General features: G+C 36.4%; 1 protein-coding gene across 1 annotated transcript in view; it reads right to left on the bottom strand.

Moving 5' to 3' along the window:
- Nucleotides 1–19,307, bottom strand: part of PTPN3 (protein tyrosine phosphatase non-receptor type 3) — a 127,085-nt gene that overhangs the window by 20,249 nt on the left and 87,529 nt on the right. The window contains exons 15-18 of the mRNA XM_050891070.1: nt 8,031–8,229; nt 6,956–7,033; nt 5,905–5,961; nt 1,516–1,672 (exon numbers count right to left, since the gene is read on the bottom strand). Coding sequence (XP_050747027.1) covers nt 1,516–1,672; nt 5,905–5,961; nt 6,956–7,033; nt 8,031–8,229 — 491 coding nt within the window. The remainder of the gene's footprint in view (nt 1–1,515; nt 1,673–5,904; nt 5,962–6,955; nt 7,034–8,030; nt 8,230–19,307) is intronic.

The following is a 19,307-nucleotide window of genomic DNA, read 5'->3' as shown; positions in this document are numbered from 1 at the left end:
TTGACTTCCAAGCACAAATCATTTTTTTGCTGCAACCTTGTCTTACAGAATGAACTGCTGAATAGGCTAATGAATCACAACATCCACCATGGTAAAAAACAAATTAGTTTTGCCTAAAAAAGTTTAGAGCATAATTAATGGAATCTCTCTATAAGAAGCTTATATAAGTTTGGACCCCCAACAGCAAAACGAACACAAGTACTCCCTTGCCATTAGAGAAGCAACTGAATTATCTTTTGCAATTTCATATGCTAACATTGAAGGAATTAACTTAATAAACTACATAAAAATTTATTAGTCAGTTTTCTATGACTTTCCTTGCTAACATGTTGAAGAACATGACAAACGTTAATGAATTAATCTACACAGCAGTTCTGTCTCTATAAAAGCTATTGCATCACCAAATGTGTCCAGCTGTGGTTATTCTCTGCAATGATCAGAATGGCTCATACCTGCCAAACTTCAGAAAATGGGGAGCTGTTCATACTCATGCCTATACAAATGACTGGCATGGAGCCACAAGTTATCTTTAGCTAAGAGCAGACTTCTCATATCTGCAAGTAGGAAGGAGACTAGAAGAGTTAAGGGAAGACTAAATATTGCATAGAGCCAGTGGAAAGGCCTACAATAATAGGAGCAGGCCTGTTCAGGGAAAACAAGACCAAGAGCCCATCTGTCTTCCTAGAAACACAAGAAATTTTAAATAAAGTAAATGCTACAGAAGTACATATCATTTAGGCAGTTTTATTCCCTCCTGTTTCCCAGTGATGCATAATCCTTTCAGATTTTTAAGTCATAATGTAACCAGAAACTCTGTGCAAAGCCCTTCCATAATTGTGTGTGTTAAGGTCTTACCATAGCTTCTAAGGAAAGTAAATAATAAACTAGAAGTTTCACATCATCTCAGAGCTCTTGGGATCTGCACGTGCTTAAATACGGAGCAAGCAGAACCAAGCTGGATGGGTTCCCCATATTTTAAATATACAGGCTTAAGACGCTGCATATTTCAGAGAGCGTCTCCTGTTTGCTGGCAGCAGTTTAGCAAGTAGCCAGCAAAGGTCAAGCTCAGTATTGTCACAAAATGTCTATTGTAAGAATGGAAAGAAAGAAAAGAAAAAGCAGCTTATTTGACTTGTTTCATTGTACAATTGTGCTGGGGAACAGCCCATGGGTATTTGTACACTCGCAACTGGGGATTTGTGAAATTATGCTATATTTACAAAAAAACCCCAAGCCCCACAAACTTTTGCAAGGGACTATTTGTTCTCATAGATTTTTAGACTTAAAAAATAAGAAGAAATTCTAACTTGATAGATTCTTTGTTGCAGTGGTAAGAACCTATATAGTTAAAACTATTGGCACTACTAACTCAAATGCAGGGAGATCTACTTTTTTAGCACAGACCTATTCCCAGTGCACTGAGCACACGTTTATGTAAACAGAAGTGGGTATACCACCAAGCATAAGAGCAACAGTCTCAAAAACATTAAAAGTGAATAAAATTAGCCCAGTTACCTTTCCGCCTGACCAAAAGTGCAAGCTCTCTCGTGTGAGATTCTCTGCTGGCTTTTATGAACATGACCACCTGGTCATGCGTGTGCTCTGAGATATCTCGGCCATTAATTAATACTATCTGATCACCTTCGTTCAGTTTTGGAATGCATTTATCAGCCTGTTTCAAGACCAAAGAAACACATTAATGTCATCGCATCCAGTCATGTAAGCAGGAACAGATGAGGATATTAAGTTCATCATGTAAGCAAAGTCTTCAGAGTTCTCCTGACAAGGTTTCATCTTCTGCTTCAGAAGTTCTATCAAAGGATTCAGATGTAAAGCTGTCTTTCTTGCTGCAAAGCCTCTCAATGAAGATGAGAAACAGTTCAAACAGCATATTGATAGCTATAAAAAGAATTGCTCTTAAAGATCTAGATTTCAGACTCCAAGCCTCAACAACTGCTGGTTATAGCCATTTGCAAATGCATTTCTGGAAAAAGTGTTTTGGGTACATAAGATAACACACTTCAGTTTTTATGCAGTGCATACTAAGAAGTCCAAACATGATTTTGATGAACATAATTTAAGTCACATGACATTCCCCAGGCAGGTACTTTTTAACATCTAAAGAAATCCATACACATTTCATATTTTTGTTATTTATCAGATTCTTGTTTGGTGGATATCAAATGATATCTACAAATAGAGAACATTCTTCCTCACTTCATTCACTGAAAGTTTTAACAAGAAGATGCAGGTAAGTACTCAACCTATGATGCTCAACTACCCTGCATTTGTGATAAATTCTTTTGCTACCTGTGCTGCAGAGAACACTAAAACAAGGCTTTTGCCATCTCAAATGAAAACTTACATTATGTCTTGTCTTGGATACAGCAATTTAGATTAACTGCTGAACTCTACGGTTTGTTTGGCTTTTTTCTGCCACACTTCTTAGTAAGTTTAGCTTTAATGCCAGTGCAAAGCAATTCAAGCTATGGCCAGAATATGATGATGCTGCTGCAAAGATGATTAAGGGATTAGACAATCTCTCTTATGAGGAAAGGCTAAGAGAGCTGGGAGTGTTTAGCCTAGAGAAGGCTCATGGGGGATCTTGTCAATGTATATAAATACTTAAAGGGAAGGTGCAGAGAAGATGGAGTCAGGCTCTCTTCAGTGGCGCCCAGTGACAGGACAAGAGGCAATGGGCACAAACTGAACACAGGAGGCTCCATCTGAACATCAGGAAACACTTTTTTACTGTGAGAGTGACTGAGCACTGGAGCAGGTTGCCCAGAGACATTGTGGAGTCTCCCATCTTGGAGTGTTCAAAACCCATCCGGACATGGTCCTGGGCAACTAGCTCTAGGTGACCCTTGAGCAGAGGGGGTTGGACAAGATGACCTCCAGGTCCCTTCCAGCCTTCTGCGATTCTGTAATATGAATGTGCAGGATTCTATAACCTTTGAGTGTCAAGTAGTGTAACGATTTTATTTTCATTGCTATCCTAATTTTTATTTTGTCTAGGAGGCACCCAGCTACACAAGAGTGATATACTTATATATACACTCCATTTCATTTGTTATATGAAAGAGACATAGACCTTTACTGTTATTCTCTATTCATAGTTGTTCCCTGTATTTCCCTAATGCCAGCACAAGTTCCCTGAACTTCATTCATCCAATGTTATTAGCCCTATCAAAAAACCATCACCAACCCCCCAAATGTGAACAAGATGTTCTAATTAGACCCGGTCCTGGTTATGCCTTGCACTGATGGCTCCTAAAGTAAGTTTATCAGTGAGGTACTATATTACCAAGTAAAAAAATAGGAAGAGATAGAAAGGAGAAGTGATAATGAAAGAACCAAGAAGAAAAATGCAGAATAAAAAAAAAAAAAAAAAAAAAAAGAGGCAAGGATATGAAGAAGAAAATAAATTGGGAGCCACTTGTGTCAGAGAATAAAGTAAAAGGAAAGAAAGCTTAAGACATGTATGAGTACCACAAAACAGATAAAGGAAAGAGAAAGAAGAGAGAGAAAAGAAAGATGTATGCAAGAGGAAAAAATCCAAAGCAGAAAAGCTGCTTAAAAATTTAAAAAAAGGAATAGTTTCCCCCAACTTTTTGCAAAGAAATAAGGAAAGAAAATAATGAAGGACAGGGAAGACTGACAATGATTAATAAAAAAGACAAATGTAAACAGAAAAAGAATGGGAATTAGGAACAGCCATGGTGTTCTTCAACACTGATTTAACGAGGTATTCACAGCTCCCCAAAAACTCCCTTGCCATATTTTGCACAATTTACAAAGGCAAGACTGAAGAATGCAACTATGAATGACTGATTTAATCATTCCGAAATATTATTGTTTGAGAGATAAATTATTCTCTCTAAAATATAATTTGAAAAGATAAGTGATATAAAGACCATATCAGGTCAGTCTAGGAGAGTGAAGAAGTCAACAAGAACATGGAGGGAATGGTTTCTGATCTCCTATATTTGTTTATAATGTAGATTTCTCAGCTGGCTGCTGACTATTATTCTTTATTACAGAAGGAGATTAATATCTTTGGTCAAAGAAACTTTGTTAATCATGTGACATGTTAATGCCTCAGCTCTCTTACTTGAATCATCTGACTATATAAAATATATCTTGAAGAATTACTTCCTTCTATGTAAGCATAATTTGTAGATTTTTCAGATACTGAGCTCTTCCAGACAATTAATTATGTCAAAGGCTTCCTGTCCTATTGACACACCCAATGTTTCATTTTATGCTAATCACCTTATTATTGCTCCAAGAAGCATGCATACCATTTTTCAATGAGAAGCTCTATTAAATAAAACTATAATGACTTCTTCAGCACCTTAGGACATTAATACTGTTTGTGGAAAAAAAAAAAAATCAGTATAGGACTTTAGTTAAAAAAAAAACCAAACAAAAAACAGATGCAATAAATGTTTGTTCTTTAGATATAATGCTTTCCCACAACAATTTTGGCTACTCTGTCCTACAATCTTCCCAGCATACTAGATTGCTGCTGTATTAGAGGGGGATTTTTAAAAGAACTTTAGGACATGAAAGGGAAAATACTGCCTTATTTTGGTGAGTAGATTTGCTTCCCCTCCTCCACAAAAAATACAGATCTTTTTGTAGGAAAGTGGGAAAAAGTGACCTACAAACCTGAGAACTAATCTTAGCAAATAATATTACTAAACAACATCCCTGAGGACAATTTACAGGGTAATGAGTGAATCTAGAGCAAGTTAAAATTGTAGCAAATACAATGAAGGAAAGGCATCATTGAGCTAAAATAACGTAAAAATGCATTCCATAGATGGCTTAACTTGAACTTTCAAATATCAGCTACATTTCATTAAACAGTCAAGAACAGGTGAAATTTAGTTTATGGAAAACAATACAATCAATGTTAATACTGCTATGCTCTAAAAATAAGTATATTTTTTTTCCTCTTGCTGTAACATGACATGATTTCTATAACACTGCTGTTGAGTATATTGTATTGGATAACTGATTCCTGTTTATTCCCTGACCCTTGATAACTTGCTCGCTTGGTGGCTTACTAGGCTAGAGAGCTAATTGGTCACTTGCATCTATGCCTATGCCACTAACCAGAGACACTTAAATGAAGGGTGTAAGTTAGAAGTCCAGTCCTTTTCCAATCCAAATGAAAAAAACCCAGATCAATACTTTCCAGAAGACAATCTGAATCTGCCAAAGAAAATCACTGCCTCTGGAGAAGCATCTTTCATTCTCTGATTGTGGAATGAGCCTGTTTGCCCTACATTAACTTCAGTATCTCAAATCACTCTTCAGTATCTCAAACAGGTATCAGTCCTGTGACTGCTTATCAAATTTCAAGAGTCTACAAGATGCAGAGTACATTGGATTTTTAGGATTAAGTCAGTAATATTTCCTATTTGCACTGAAATTGTTTTATGAGAGTTGGGAAATACACTTTGGAAGAAGGTGAGTGAAAAAAATTCTCTGCTCACAGTGCTCTTAATCTTACAGATCCCTACTACATGTCCCTTAAACTAGTTCTTTTTTCTAGGCTGCAGGGGCCCAGAATACTCACTTCTTTAATTAACACTGTTCCATATCTTCAGTCATTACTCTTGCCCCTCATCAAACATCTTCCAGTTCAAGATACACTTTTTTGAGATGACAGGGGGAAACAAACATGCTTTCTACCTGTATCTTGTTTGGCTAACACTTCCAGATCTTTTCATTTGTAGTTTAAGAAACCACTGGTCAAACCAATTTCTAAAGAGAACAGCTCAGCTGCTATCTCATACTAGTTATGTGTGTCCAAATTCCTACATCTACGGACCTCTGAGTTGTGGAGGGACTAATAAAGGAAGGGATTAAAAGCCTCAAGAATTTACTTACAGGTGATCCTGGAGTTATTCTTGATACCACTAATGGCATTTTTTGATCCACACCACCCTAGAGGAATGTCAAATAAATAACAACCATAAATATATCATTAAGCATAAGCAGCATTTAAAACAAGTAATCACTGTTTTTGTTTTTATATAAACTTTATGCTCTGTCATTATAGGCAGGGTTCACAAGATTGAATTTTCACCAGTAAATAGGGGGGAAGGGTGCAGTGTTTTTAAATCTACCAATTCGCAGTAAACTAGATCCAGTGTCTTTGCTTGGCCATATATTTTGATAGGCAAGAAACAGATCAAATGCAGCATTTATTCTAATCCTACCCTTCAAGCAAGCCTAATTCAACACTTGAACTTGCAAGGTGGACAGTGTTCTTAGATGTTGTGATGAACCTGCAAGGGATCAGGTAGGATCAAAGTTCCAGACAACTGTACTCCCTTATTCTCTTTACATGACATTCTATCACTGCCCCACCAATAAATGCCCAAGGTGAAAAGATCAAACTCTGCCCCGATTTTGACGTTATGGCTACTTTACACTACTTCATCTTCTCAAATGGAATTTCAGTGAGGGAACATCAAACATTTACAATAGTCAATTATCAATAGTAATTTCCATTTTCTTCATAAATTAATTTTCACCTTTCCAATATGATTTTTTAATGGATATATTCAATTGGATAGCACAAACTATTTAACTTGTTTTATAATACAGAGGTCCAATTTTCCAAAAGTTGATGCCTTAAATTAGGCTTCCAAGTTCATATTTAAGCAGCCAAATAGGCAGTCTGCTTTGGAAATGTGCCATGCCCATAGTATATGCAACTAAAAAACACAGAACTAGTAGAGACTTATTTTTGTAGATGTTGCTTTAGCATTTAAAGATTAGGCTGCCACTTCTAAAAAACTCTCGGTCCATAAGAAATTCCTGTAGAATATACTGCTTTCTCCAAAGCCTTGCATTAAAAATGAAAAATAATCATAAAGTCAAAGCATAGTATCTCTATAAAGTATTTAAAAATACTAGAAGATTGCTGTTTTACCTTTAGATTAAATCCAAACTTCCCGTCTTCATCTGGTATGATACGCACCAAAAGTAAATCTCCCTCAATTAGGTCATTCTGCAATATATAGAAAAAAAAACCAAAACTTTTCTAATTTTTAAAAGAAAATAGTGGCAAATTAGAAAATAGTGCATTCAAATTTAGATGGGCTGAACAAGAATACTCTATGTAAATCCATGTGTAAAATAGGAAGAAGCTAAGGTTACAGAATGTACTCATGATTGTAACCTTTTAAATTGTAAAAATAGCAACATACATAACAGCAAATACATTCTCTGCTTGCTCTGTCCTAACACTGTTACTCTCATCTTAGCTTTCTCAATTGATAGCTCCTATTCGAAAATTTTCAACGTGTTGTCTTTACTAAAGGTGACTTAAAAGGAAAAAATGTTAGGTGCAACATATTTGAATCAATTCTACTCTAAGGACTATGAAATGACTACTTTTTCCCCATTTTTTTCTCCTGTAAATGAGTGCATTGGTGTCTTCTGCAAGAGATCTACAAGCCAGAAAGATTAAAAGTTGGCAGCAGCTACTGGACAGGCACATTAGGAAGCTGTTCAGTACCCCTTTGGAACAGGCTGGAGAAAGGGGAGGAATGATCCACTAGCATAACGCTAGCAGGGAGCAGCTCTGCTCTCTGGTCAGCAGAGAATTCAAAGGATGATGTTTAGCCATCCTGAAGAAGAGATGCCTGGGATAAAGCAGAGTTGTGCCTGCTATGAAGACATATAGCAACTTGAGTTATCTGATCTTTCCCCTTGGAGGAAATAAGATCTAATCGCAGAAGGATTCCCATTCCACTAGGAACTTCCCCTGCAGATGCTTCTGAAAGCCTGGACACTATGGAAATCAATGCAGCTGGCAAGCTTGCCTATCATACTGTGTACATAACCTTGGATAAATTTGAGTAGTAAGACAAGATTTATTCTTATTACTGCGTAAAATATGCTCATCCTGAAATATAACCACAATTTTTGTGCATTCTTAGTCTGCAGTTCAAAGCTACACTCAGTACTAGTTTTGACTTTAAAAAGCACACAATGGAACTTACCTTATCGCAGTAGTACTGACTGGAATCTTCCGTTGAGCTACTTTTTGTAACGTTGTCATATGTTTCCAAGAACTGTTTATCCACCCCTTCCAACGGGTAAGAGCCAGAAACGTTACCAACTCCATTGGGAGACTGAGCCAAGGCTTTAGGTGAGATACGGGTCAGAGAACTCTGCGCTGGACTGTTTCCTAATACATTCCTTCATTTAAAAAGGATAAATAAATATTACAAAGGTATCATTATCCAGATTTTTAAATTAAATAGTAAAACATACAAATGTACTGCCCAGTTAAAAGAGCAAGCCAACTTTGTACTTAGATTTAACACCACTTCTTGAGGTGCAGGGTAACGAGATCGGAGTATGATCTAAGCCTATCATTTGATCAGCAGACATCCAGAAGAATGAAAAAAAGCAAAACTAGAGTAGCAAAAACATTTTTAGCAAAATATTTGGATGTTAGCAGTGAAAGGCACTGTTGCAGTGGTACAGGAAATCACAGTAACATGGAGAGAGCTGAACCCCAGGGGAAAGGCACTTCAGTTGCCAATCCTACCCATGAAAACCTTTTCCATGATTCCACACTCATTCTTGCAAAGCACTTTTTTTTCCATTCTTCTCTCTTATGAGTGCCATCTCAACCTTATCCCTCTGGGAGAAGGTGGTTTGCAGAGAAGCCATGGTAAATTGTCAGAGAAATAGGAAATGAAGTGACAGTGAAAGGTTTTATTACAGTTAATATACTCTGTCATTGACATAGTTATAACCATGTAGAAGGACCCAGAATTAAATTGGGGTGCAGACCTGGCCTAGTGATTCAAGAACCTTAAAATTCAAGGATAACAAAAGCCAGTAAATACCTCAAATCTTAGAATTCACCAAGTTGCCTGGTGGCGCTCCAGGACCTTTCAAACATTCATTTAGCTACATGTCCTCTTATGAAAAGGATGAAATGCAGACCTCTAATACAACTAAAACCCTTCTTTAATTGGACCAAACTCACAGATACCATACAAACTAACTGCTCTGTCTTTAAAAATACTACCTAACACTTTGTTAAAATCTCTGTCCTGGGGAAAGCTCAGGTACAGCTCAGACAAAGTTTCCTATCACTAACATACAGCGCTGTGTACAGCAAAAATGGAGTCCTAGCTACTTGTATCACCCCACCGCAGACAGACCTTTCACTTACATGACCGATCATCATGCTCAGTGGTAGTACATTTTGCAAGACCACTCTGCACTGCTGATGACAACCCAGCACTGCAATGAAGCATATTTGATCCTTGGAAGAACACGTGCTGTTAGTTGTTTATTACAGTTTATCCCTAAAAGCAACGTCAAATTCTCACAGGGTTAAAGGAGCAGAAGTATACGCAAGTAAACCCTGGCATTAAAATTTGTAATTCTAACATTTATTTCTGCTCTGGTACTAGTCTAACTATATACATGAGCTTTTTTGAACCATTTCCAGCAGCCGCTGCTAGCTGTCAATGAAGAAGTAATACTACAATATAGAGGAATGTAGCTTAGGCTTTTAACATACAGGACTTGCGTTGCAGCAAACTTTAATAATGCAAACACTTATTTCTCGGCTTGTGGAAATCCGACTGCAACATTCTGAAAGGTGCCATCAAGCAAATGTATTCTTGCTGTAATATTTCTGATGTTCAGTTATACTACGTGTACTTGGCAATGGGAATGAAGTGTTTTGTGCAACATTTGCAGAATTTTCAGTTATTACAGAAAATATTTTTTCAGTGTTTGGGAGATATTATTCACTTGGCGCTCTCAATAACTTCAAAATACTTTGAAGTAGTGAACTATAATGACACTTACAGGAATTATACTGTCAAAATTGTGGTTTTATCTGACAGCTTCCAGGACTTTTCATGATTCCTGTGAGGTCAATGTTAAGCAAGGAGGAACATTGTATATGTAAATACATCCTAATAAGTTTTTCAGGACATAGTAATTTAAAATAAAAAAAAATTCACTTACAAGTTGAGATTACAGATCATAATGATTTTTCAGTGTAGAAAAAAAATTAACAATACCAGAAAAATATGACAAATTATCTCAGTTAATGCCTTCTGGCACTATATAAAGAGTTACCAGATAAAATTACCAGTGGATTTTTGCATCATTAAACTTTTACAACAGTTTTTAACCAACTTTCTTGTTAATAGTGGTTAGGGGTGTATTAGGACTTAAGACTTTCCACATCCTGATCCAAAACCTTAATTTTTTTCACAAATCTTTACAATCTTCATTGGTTTATACATTTATTTGTGTCTTTTAACCATACAAGACCACTACTTTGAAAAATCAGTTCAAGTTATGTATTTTATTATCTATCTTAAAGCTAGAGATTCTATAGTAGAAAGTTTAAAGAAAACTCACTTTGGTGATTCTTGTTCAGATGACCTGTTAAAAAAACCAAAAAACCAAAAAAACCCAGTAAACGAACACAAGTTAAATCTTCAGGAAAACAAGAACTAAACTCTAATTAAAAAAAAAAAAAAAAAAAAAAGCCTGCATAAAAGCCAAAAGGTGTGCTCACAGTAAATTAAAGAATACTTAATCCTCTGCTGAAAGTCTGAATCAGATAATTATGGAATATATGAAACACTCAACAAAAATCCCAGGGCAGCTCTAACTGCTCACTGCCACTTTTGGCACAAGCCCAACTACAGACAACACACATCTGCTACTGCAACTTAAACTACAGAAGAGTTTACAGAGACAATTATTTAGCAAGACACACTAAATCATTTAGGAAAGTTTTAGATGTGGGTCACAATGACTACAGACAGCACTGACTGTACTTTGTAAAAAGTCAAACGTGTCAAAATCTTTATGTACAGGGAACAAGAAATGAGCACAGGCAGCTTCAGAAGCGTGAAGATTCTTACACTTATTCTCATAATGTGAGAGCAGAACAGTTGACAGAGAACTTTAAGACAAAGCATAATTAAAGCAGAAGTAGTTACACAGATGAGGACAATCTAGCATGGAAAAGAAATAAAAATTTGCAGTACATAGCATTTTCCAAGGCATTCCACTAGCATCATCAGAAATCACCTGAAACAGTGAGCTAAACTATATTACATCAATTAAAACAATACCTGTGATACTAAGATAAATTTGAAAGTAAAAGTTACCAAAAAGGTGCTTGCAAAGCAAAGTAAGTTTAAGGCAGATGGGATAGCTTTACAAATTTAATTAAGTAGTGACCAAAAAACCTGGAGTGATATAAGTCCATGCTGGAAAAATACAAACATGAAGTAGTTTGGTTTGAATGTAGAGTTGTTGAACTGTCAAGTTATGTGAGGCAATTCACAATATACAGTTAAATTTTCAATTATTGTTCTCTAAAACAACCTCAATACTAAGAATTATGTACTATGTTTCATCAAAACTACAGTAAAAATAGCTGCAGTATCAGTCTAGTTAAGTTTCCTTATATGTATTCTACAATATGAAGAAATTCTTCCTTGAGAGGCAGAGATGGTGAAGCTTGATTCCCTAAGAATTTGTGGAGGTTTGGGTTGTGTGTACTTTTAATTTTTTTAAAACACTAAACTTCTTCCTTTTTTTACTGCAGTCATGCCCCCCTTCTGATTCCACTGCCCCCCACTCTCCCACATGTACCTCTGGTTCTCCTTGTTTGCAATCCCCATAGTATTTTTACCCCCTAAGTGCCAGCAGTGCAGAGCAGATCCTTTGGGAATGTGCACTCACTTGCTGCCTGACCAGCCCACATCCAAGTGGAACAGACAACCATTGAACTCGTACTGTAATTGCTCAGTGAGAGGAGAACGTCAGTTTAAGGTTTGTGGGTTTTTTTTTTCTGCCTAGTCACTGACTTTCACTAATCTTGTAGAAAACTTTGCGTCTTTGAAAACTCAACTCCTACATTAGATTTGACTGCAATCGTTCAAACATTATCAAGCGGGAACAGAGGCAGATGGGTAGTGCAACGACATAAGCCTTATTTCCTTAGGAAGTCATGCTAAAAATAAAGAAACACTGAATTTATTTTCATTTAAGCTTATTGATTTCCTTGTGAGGGAAAGAACAATGAAACTGTACATCTTTTCTATGTTTTGCCACAGTAGAGCTATAGCTCTATTACCAAATTCCATGTAGAATTCAAGTTGCCATAAGCTAACCCTTTCAAAAGACTTCACCAAAAATTTACACACATAGAATTGTGATACAAACCGATGCAATGTCCCTATTTTAATATGTTATCTCCCCTCTTTCCTCCCAATAGAGTGAGGTAATTTGAGACAGAAAAAACCAACTTGGGCTTCCATCCATATACTGTGTATAAACATACAGCAATTTTTTCATCATCTCAGTAATACATTTGGAGACTTAAATTTGAGATATAAATTCTTAGTAATATTTGCTGAAGGTTTATTTGTTGAATTATTGCACTTTAATTCAAACATATCAGCTCTGAAAGAGTTACTGAATCATTCTGTGACCTTTTGAAGTGGAAAAAGGTAACCAAAAATTCGGCCTAGAAAGCAACGAAATTCAAGGCTTAAAAGAATTCATCAGGGACAATGTAGCTGTGTCTTCCTAAAGTCCTTAGTAGCTCAGCATGCTAGGGCTGCAGAATTTTGCTCCATAACCCAGTTAAATAGTATTTCTAGCATTTAATTACTCACCAATATGATAAAGTACTTTAAACATGAATAACTAGATGATCTTTTCTGGCTATACAGTATTCCACATTTTACTAACCTATCTTCCTCATTTCACAGCATACGACAAGGACCGTATTTTAAGTCAATAAAAGACAACACTCACCAGACCAGCCATTCAACTTTTTCATCGAGAAAGAGAGACCTTCCTTGCAAGGAGATTAAGCTTTCCATTGGTGCAGCTAACAAGCAAAACACGTTAAAACTGCAAGTAATTTCTCTTCCTGACTCCACAATATATCTAAAATGATGCCATTTCAATCTTTCATTCACTATGGATTGCTCTGTTTGTGACGATCTTTATAATAAAAGTCTTTGCCCTGAAAAGCCTAACTCTCCTCTTCTGTCAGGAAGACAGAACAGAAAGGTCTTAAGGAAAGACCCCTCCTCCCCATTTTGGTGTGCCCTACCAGGGAATTCTGCTATGCTGAGAACTGAGGATGATAAACTGCAGTGGAGTAAAACCCCGAGAGAAAAGGGACAACTGAAACAATAGCACTGTAGCAAAGCTCTCCCATTACAAACAACTGAAGGAAACATCTGTAGGTTTTGCCCTTGTGCTGTTCTTGAAGTTCTTAAAGCTTCTTTTATTGTAACACCTGCAGGGCTGGGGAGACTGAGTGTGCCAGCACTTCCATTATCACCTCTTTTCTGAGAACTCACCATTAAAACTAGGATTATTATTCATAAGTCAAATAAGTGGAAGATATTTGCAGCAACACCTTTTTGCTGCCTTTTAGAGAAATTTATATACAGAATATCAGCATTTCTATGAACAGAATGACTGTGTAAGAAGGCCACGTAGATTCTTCGTGCTGCATACTTAAGAGTACCATCACAGAAAAACTTGAGGACTTCATGGTATACACAAGTTTTCTGTGATTTTCTATAAACTCCAAACATTCACATTTGTAAGCTGCTGCCATCACCCATAAAAGGATACTTTCAGTTACTCTGAATTGCCTCTATTGACGATATTCCAGTTTACTGACTTTCCATGAAAGTTTCATGTATTCTGATACTCTGCAACCCCTTGGCTTGCTGCAAAACTTGCCTTATCACAGATTTGCAATTCAACTTTGAGACTTTCTTTTTGGATGCGAAATGATTGTTTTTTTGAACTGGCAAGGAAAGTGTAGTACATTTTAATAAGGATATATATTTAAAAAGAAAGGTTTACATGTAAGCAAAATACATACATGTACTATTTTCACGTATATTTGAGTGGAAGAGCACAGTAAAACTCATAAAAGTCTATTAGTAGTAGTCTTAAAACCCTAATTTGAAACTAGTTGAAATGTTCTCAGATCCATTGCCTAGTATTAGGACACCTTCCTTGAGAAAGACTGAGTACACAAACAAGGACAACAAACTCTTGTGAAATGCAGCAGATTTTGTAAGAACAAGGAATTGATCATGTCTGTATATGATTAAAAACTAAGGACAAATAACTCAGATTAAATTTTTTTTTAAATTATTTGCAATTTTCTACCAAGAAAGTAGTTACTAGGACTTGGCTGGATGTATCTGAAGGGTACTTTCATCAACAGTAACGCTTTAAAAATTTTGTTCACAAAAGGAGTTATATTTTAGTTAAAATAATGATGCGTTCCCATAGTACATTCACCAAAGCTCACTATGCAGCTACAGTTTATTGTCTATCAAAATGGTAAGCTGAAAGAATTGAACAAATGCAGCATACGTTCAGGAAATCTATTTTCAGTGCAATACCTTCACCAGATGATACATCACACTTACACCAGGAGCGTATATGCACTTCCAGAAATTCATAGCACAGTGCAAGTCAATTTCCTTTTTGTATACTAGTTCATCATTTCATTTCCTTCCCCTCCAACTCTGGGACTGTACACATTATGCCATCTACATCACCAGCAAAAGATAGTTTTAGAATATAAGTTAAAGAGGTTTATAGCTTTGCAAACATGTTTAACTTTAAGAGAAAAGCTTATGCAGGAATATGTTGCATTTATAACAAGTAGAACTGTAGACTCAAAGTAATTTAGGTTGGAAAGGATCTTGAGAGATCACCTAAACTCTTTTTCAAAGAACAGCTAACATCAAAGTTAGATGAGGGTGGTTCACATCCAACATCATGTTGCGTTTTGAGGTTCTCCAAGGATGGAAACACCTCCACCTTTCTGTCAATGTGTACGAGGGCTTAATTAATCTCACTGTGATTTTTTTTTCCCAGTGTCTATTGAGCATTTCCCTTGCTGTAACTTGTGTCCATTGCCTCACATGTTTTTGCTGTGCACCTCCAAGAAGAGTTGGCTCCATATTCTTGATAACCCTCTTTTGGCAGAGTATGGCAACAACGTGACTGACCCCTCCTCAAACCCCTCAGCTTTCTGGTTCTCCTCATACATCATACGCTCACATCTATGAATAACCAGCCAGATTTATCTCACCTATCAATGTATGACTAAATATAAGATCTATGATGCCTCATCTGTCAGTAAGTTTTTCTTACTGACTGATACTATACCTTATCATTTAGAAATGTTTTACAATAATCTTCTTTCTGGTTAAACAGAAAATTTCACAGCTAATCTTTTCTGTTAGGCCACTGAGTCTACTCTAAAAAACTATCAAAACACTTGTTCCTACGCAGTCTGCTGTTCCAAACCAAACGGACATCTTTGGTTTATTTAATTACAGAGTGAACAAGAGAAACTGAATACAGTTCAAGTAGCAAGACCCTCCACACAGCTTTATCAGGTTACTTTTCCAAGCCAATAACCCATTTTTTTTCCCTTAAGATAGCACCTTATATACAGTTAAAATTATATATTCTTACTAACAAGTACCCTTCCCACTCAGAAAAGTGTGTTCAAAACCATGAAAAAAAGGCATTAAGACGGCAAGCAACAGCTATATTAACACTCCAAACTATTCCACCTATAGTAGAAAAAAATTATAAAAAGCACAAGCCATTAAACCTGAATTTACAAGGTCAAAAATAAGCTCTGCTCCTCATATAAAGGAGAAATTGGTCCTGCACAGGTAACATGAATAAGATTGTCCTGAACCGCAAATAAACCTGTTTGTTTCAGTAACCCTTTGCATCTAACACCTTCTCATCTGAAAGAAACACCAGATTGCTTTAATGAGACAACACTCAGGGAGCAAGTGTGGGTGTTGACAACAATGCATGGTCTTCCCACAAAGCCAGATTAAAACCTTAAATCCATGAACAGGAAAGAGTGGCAGATACCCTTCCCTTTTCATAGTGACTGGCGAAAAACCATGCAGCTTCCCGCAGCTGGGTTCTCAGAAGTTAAGAGCATTAAACAACACAGTGGTTTTCAGTTTTCATCTCTTGTCATTCATTCATTCACTTTCATTTCTCATTGCACTGTGAAGTGTGAACATCTGTATCACACCTCAGGCACCAGAAGATGCTTGAGAAAAAGAAAGGAACATACAGGGAAAATTAAGTTCAAAGCTCCTTAAATACTACTTGGTTACATGTGTTTATGTTTTCATGGCAAACCTTGGAACTTGGTATTTTAAGTTCACCAAGTTTTTAAAATGTGTATTATTGAAACATTTAAATCTACAGATTTTTAATTTACAACAAATACTTGAACATAAGGAAACAAGTAAACTCATTTTAGTCATTTAAATTTTCACTTATTTACTTGAAGGTAAAGGGTATGCTAGTTTCTTTCAAGTTTTTTTTCTGTTCTTGTAACAACTCATCAGTGAAGAATCCTACACATGAACTACTGGACGTGATAAGCATTGTATTACATTACATTTTATGGTTTGGGTTGGTTTTGTTTTTTTGGTGGGTTTTTTTGGGGGGTTTATTTTGTTTTTTTTTTTTTAAGATATCAGTACCAAGAACCAGAATTTGCACTGGGGATGGACAGTGCAGTCTTTCAAGACAAAACCTAACATCTGATACAAGATCAAGCATGTCAGAGTACATGATTCCAAAATGTAATCAGTCTATTGCTCCAGTTAAAACCAACTTAGATTTGAAGGTTACTGCTTAAATCAAAGATATTTTGGAATTTCCCAACCGGGTCTTGAAACAATGTTGCATACTTCAATATGACTACTTAATTTTCACTGTAGCCCTTTGCCCTTAAACGACACAGTAGCATACAGATTGCATTAGTGTCATGGAAAGGCAGATCAGTAACGATGATTTGTTCCTCTATACCAGTGAGGCTTTCCTTATTCCAGATTTGGAAACTGTAGTGCTACCTTTATCAAGACAGACTGCAACACTGGCAATCTTCAGGTACTATACCAGGCTAAAAAAAGGAAACATTGCAATCAAAAAGAATTCCCTGCACAAGTCCATCAGCCTGCCTTTAAAAATGACCAGCTGTGGTTTAAACCTGTTACACTGAAAGGGAAACATTTTTCTCAAAGGCAACCTCTTCCAGGAGCTCTATCCAAGCTAGCTATCAGGACAGCAGATGGTCAGGATAGGTTTATGCCAGGTAGCCTGTTGGTATGACAACTTTGAAAAAAACCCCCAAATTAAAGCAGCTTTTCCTCAGAGATAACTTTAGAAATAATAAAGCCTCATAATAGAACTTAATTTATTTTCTGTCTTAAAGGAAAGTCATAAGACTTCGTATTCATAACTCTCCCCTAAGGCATATCTCAGTATTTAAGGACATCTGAAGATATGTAACCTCATAGAACAGAGAGAAGTTTTCTACTTTACTTAAAATAAGAAATGTAGTAAGTCAGTAGCAGCAGTGCTTCAATGATGAAAATGCAAATCTCTCAAGAAAAACATCTTCAGGGAAGCTGAAGTCAAGACTAGGGAAAGCCAATTTTAACTGAAAAACAGTTATCAAACAAGTGCACTTACTAGTTAGTATGTTTTATCTCAATATTATTCTTGAAACTATTTTAAAAACAAAATAATCGTAGTATCATGTGCATATGCATGTAGGCATAGGATAAATATAGTGACAAAGTGAGTACAACATATAGTCAGAAGATAGACTGGATTACCTGTTCTGAATTGGTGAGGCACAGCCATAACAAAGTGTGGTATAACACAGAAAGCAACCTATAAGACTTCGGAAGGCTCAGTGTGGGCTCCATGTCTGTGTTAGTGTTAATTTTTCAGTGGCAGTAGCAGTCAGATGAGATGCACAGCAGCAGGGCAACAAAGAGGAGAAAGAACTGACAGGGGAGGCTTTCTTCACAAAGGCTGGGGAGCCCTGGGCTAAACAAAAGTCCTCTTGAAGTCCTCTTCAGCACTGTCTTTGATGACAGGTTTTGTATGTAGCTGTGATTTGAGATAGTTGGCTTAGATAGGCAAACCTATTCATGCCCTGTGAATAAAGCTCTGTTTAATATATGTTAATTTGGGATTAGAGCAATTTTTTTGTCTATAATACATATGTAATAGACAGCTCCAATCTTTTCTGCAGACACTAATCTGAGAGAGAAAAATTGCTTCTTTTCACTATGTCTGATCCTCAAATTGTACTTGAATGTGAAAGTACCTTAGATAATTTGTGTAGCAGAAGCAGTCTAGCTACACCAAACACAAGACTCACAAGCTTGCCCTGGCTTTCTGTAGTTCACCTATGCACATGGTTTGCTCTATTTTCTAATTTTCTTTTTTCCAGTCACAGCCTGTAGGATATACCTCAAATTTCAGTTTGAAGGTAGAACGTTCACACAAAGCACATTTTTAAAACAATCACTGTGTTCTTCAGAGAAACAATATAATAAATGACAAAATATTCTTGACCCTCATTTCCAGCATGCTCATTTAAAGTATTTAATAGCAAACACAGTTCTAGGTGTTGACCTGTTGATACAGTACAATATATTTAAAGAAATGGAAGAAGAAATGTTAACAACTGATACATTTTATGCTCGCTAAACTAAGAGCTGTTCCACATAATTTGTTTTCTAAATTGTGTACTGTTTTACAGAAAGAAAATAGAACTTGATTGATTCCCTGAAGTGAGTAAACACAGCAAGGAAGAAAACAGATTATTAAGAAAATAATTATAATTGGTATTGTCAGGAGGAGAAAAAAAAAGGTGTATAGGGAAATAAATGCAGGTGTACGTACTGTACCAGCAGTGGTGGCTTCTACAGTTCTGATACCCACCAAGGTTCCAAACATGGCTTGGTAGGATTAGGTACACAGCAAATCTTGTTATACAAGTTTTACCTATGTATTTGTTTCAAAAAGCACTGTATCACAACAGATCAATTTGAAGGTAGGTCTATCTTGGACCACTTGTCATTTTGACAAAAAGGACTTAACACATTACCCAGGGGCTGAAGTGAAACAGGTGAAAACTATCCCCCCACCCCTGAAATGCTGATGGCAGCCTGAAAAATAGAATAGCCATATCCCATGCTAACTGCAGCTTGCACAGCCTTGAGCTTCAGATACAGTAAATGAAATTGATGTGAATATATTTAGTTTACAAAAATCAAGCTGCTGCATGATTATAATTAAGATTTGAGGTCCCAGACATAACAATTCAGTAATTAAAAATCAGCATCTTACAGTTGTTTGCTAGTAGCTCTCCAAAAATG

The sequence above is a fragment of the Gymnogyps californianus genome, chromosome 2 (assembly GCF_018139145.2).
Source record: "Gymnogyps californianus isolate 813 chromosome 2, ASM1813914v2, whole genome shotgun sequence".
Classification (NCBI taxonomy): Eukaryota; Metazoa; Chordata; class Aves; order Accipitriformes; family Cathartidae; genus Gymnogyps; species Gymnogyps californianus.
Note: the sequence above shows the minus strand (reverse complement) of the source record. Positions and strands in the feature narration are given on the sequence as shown.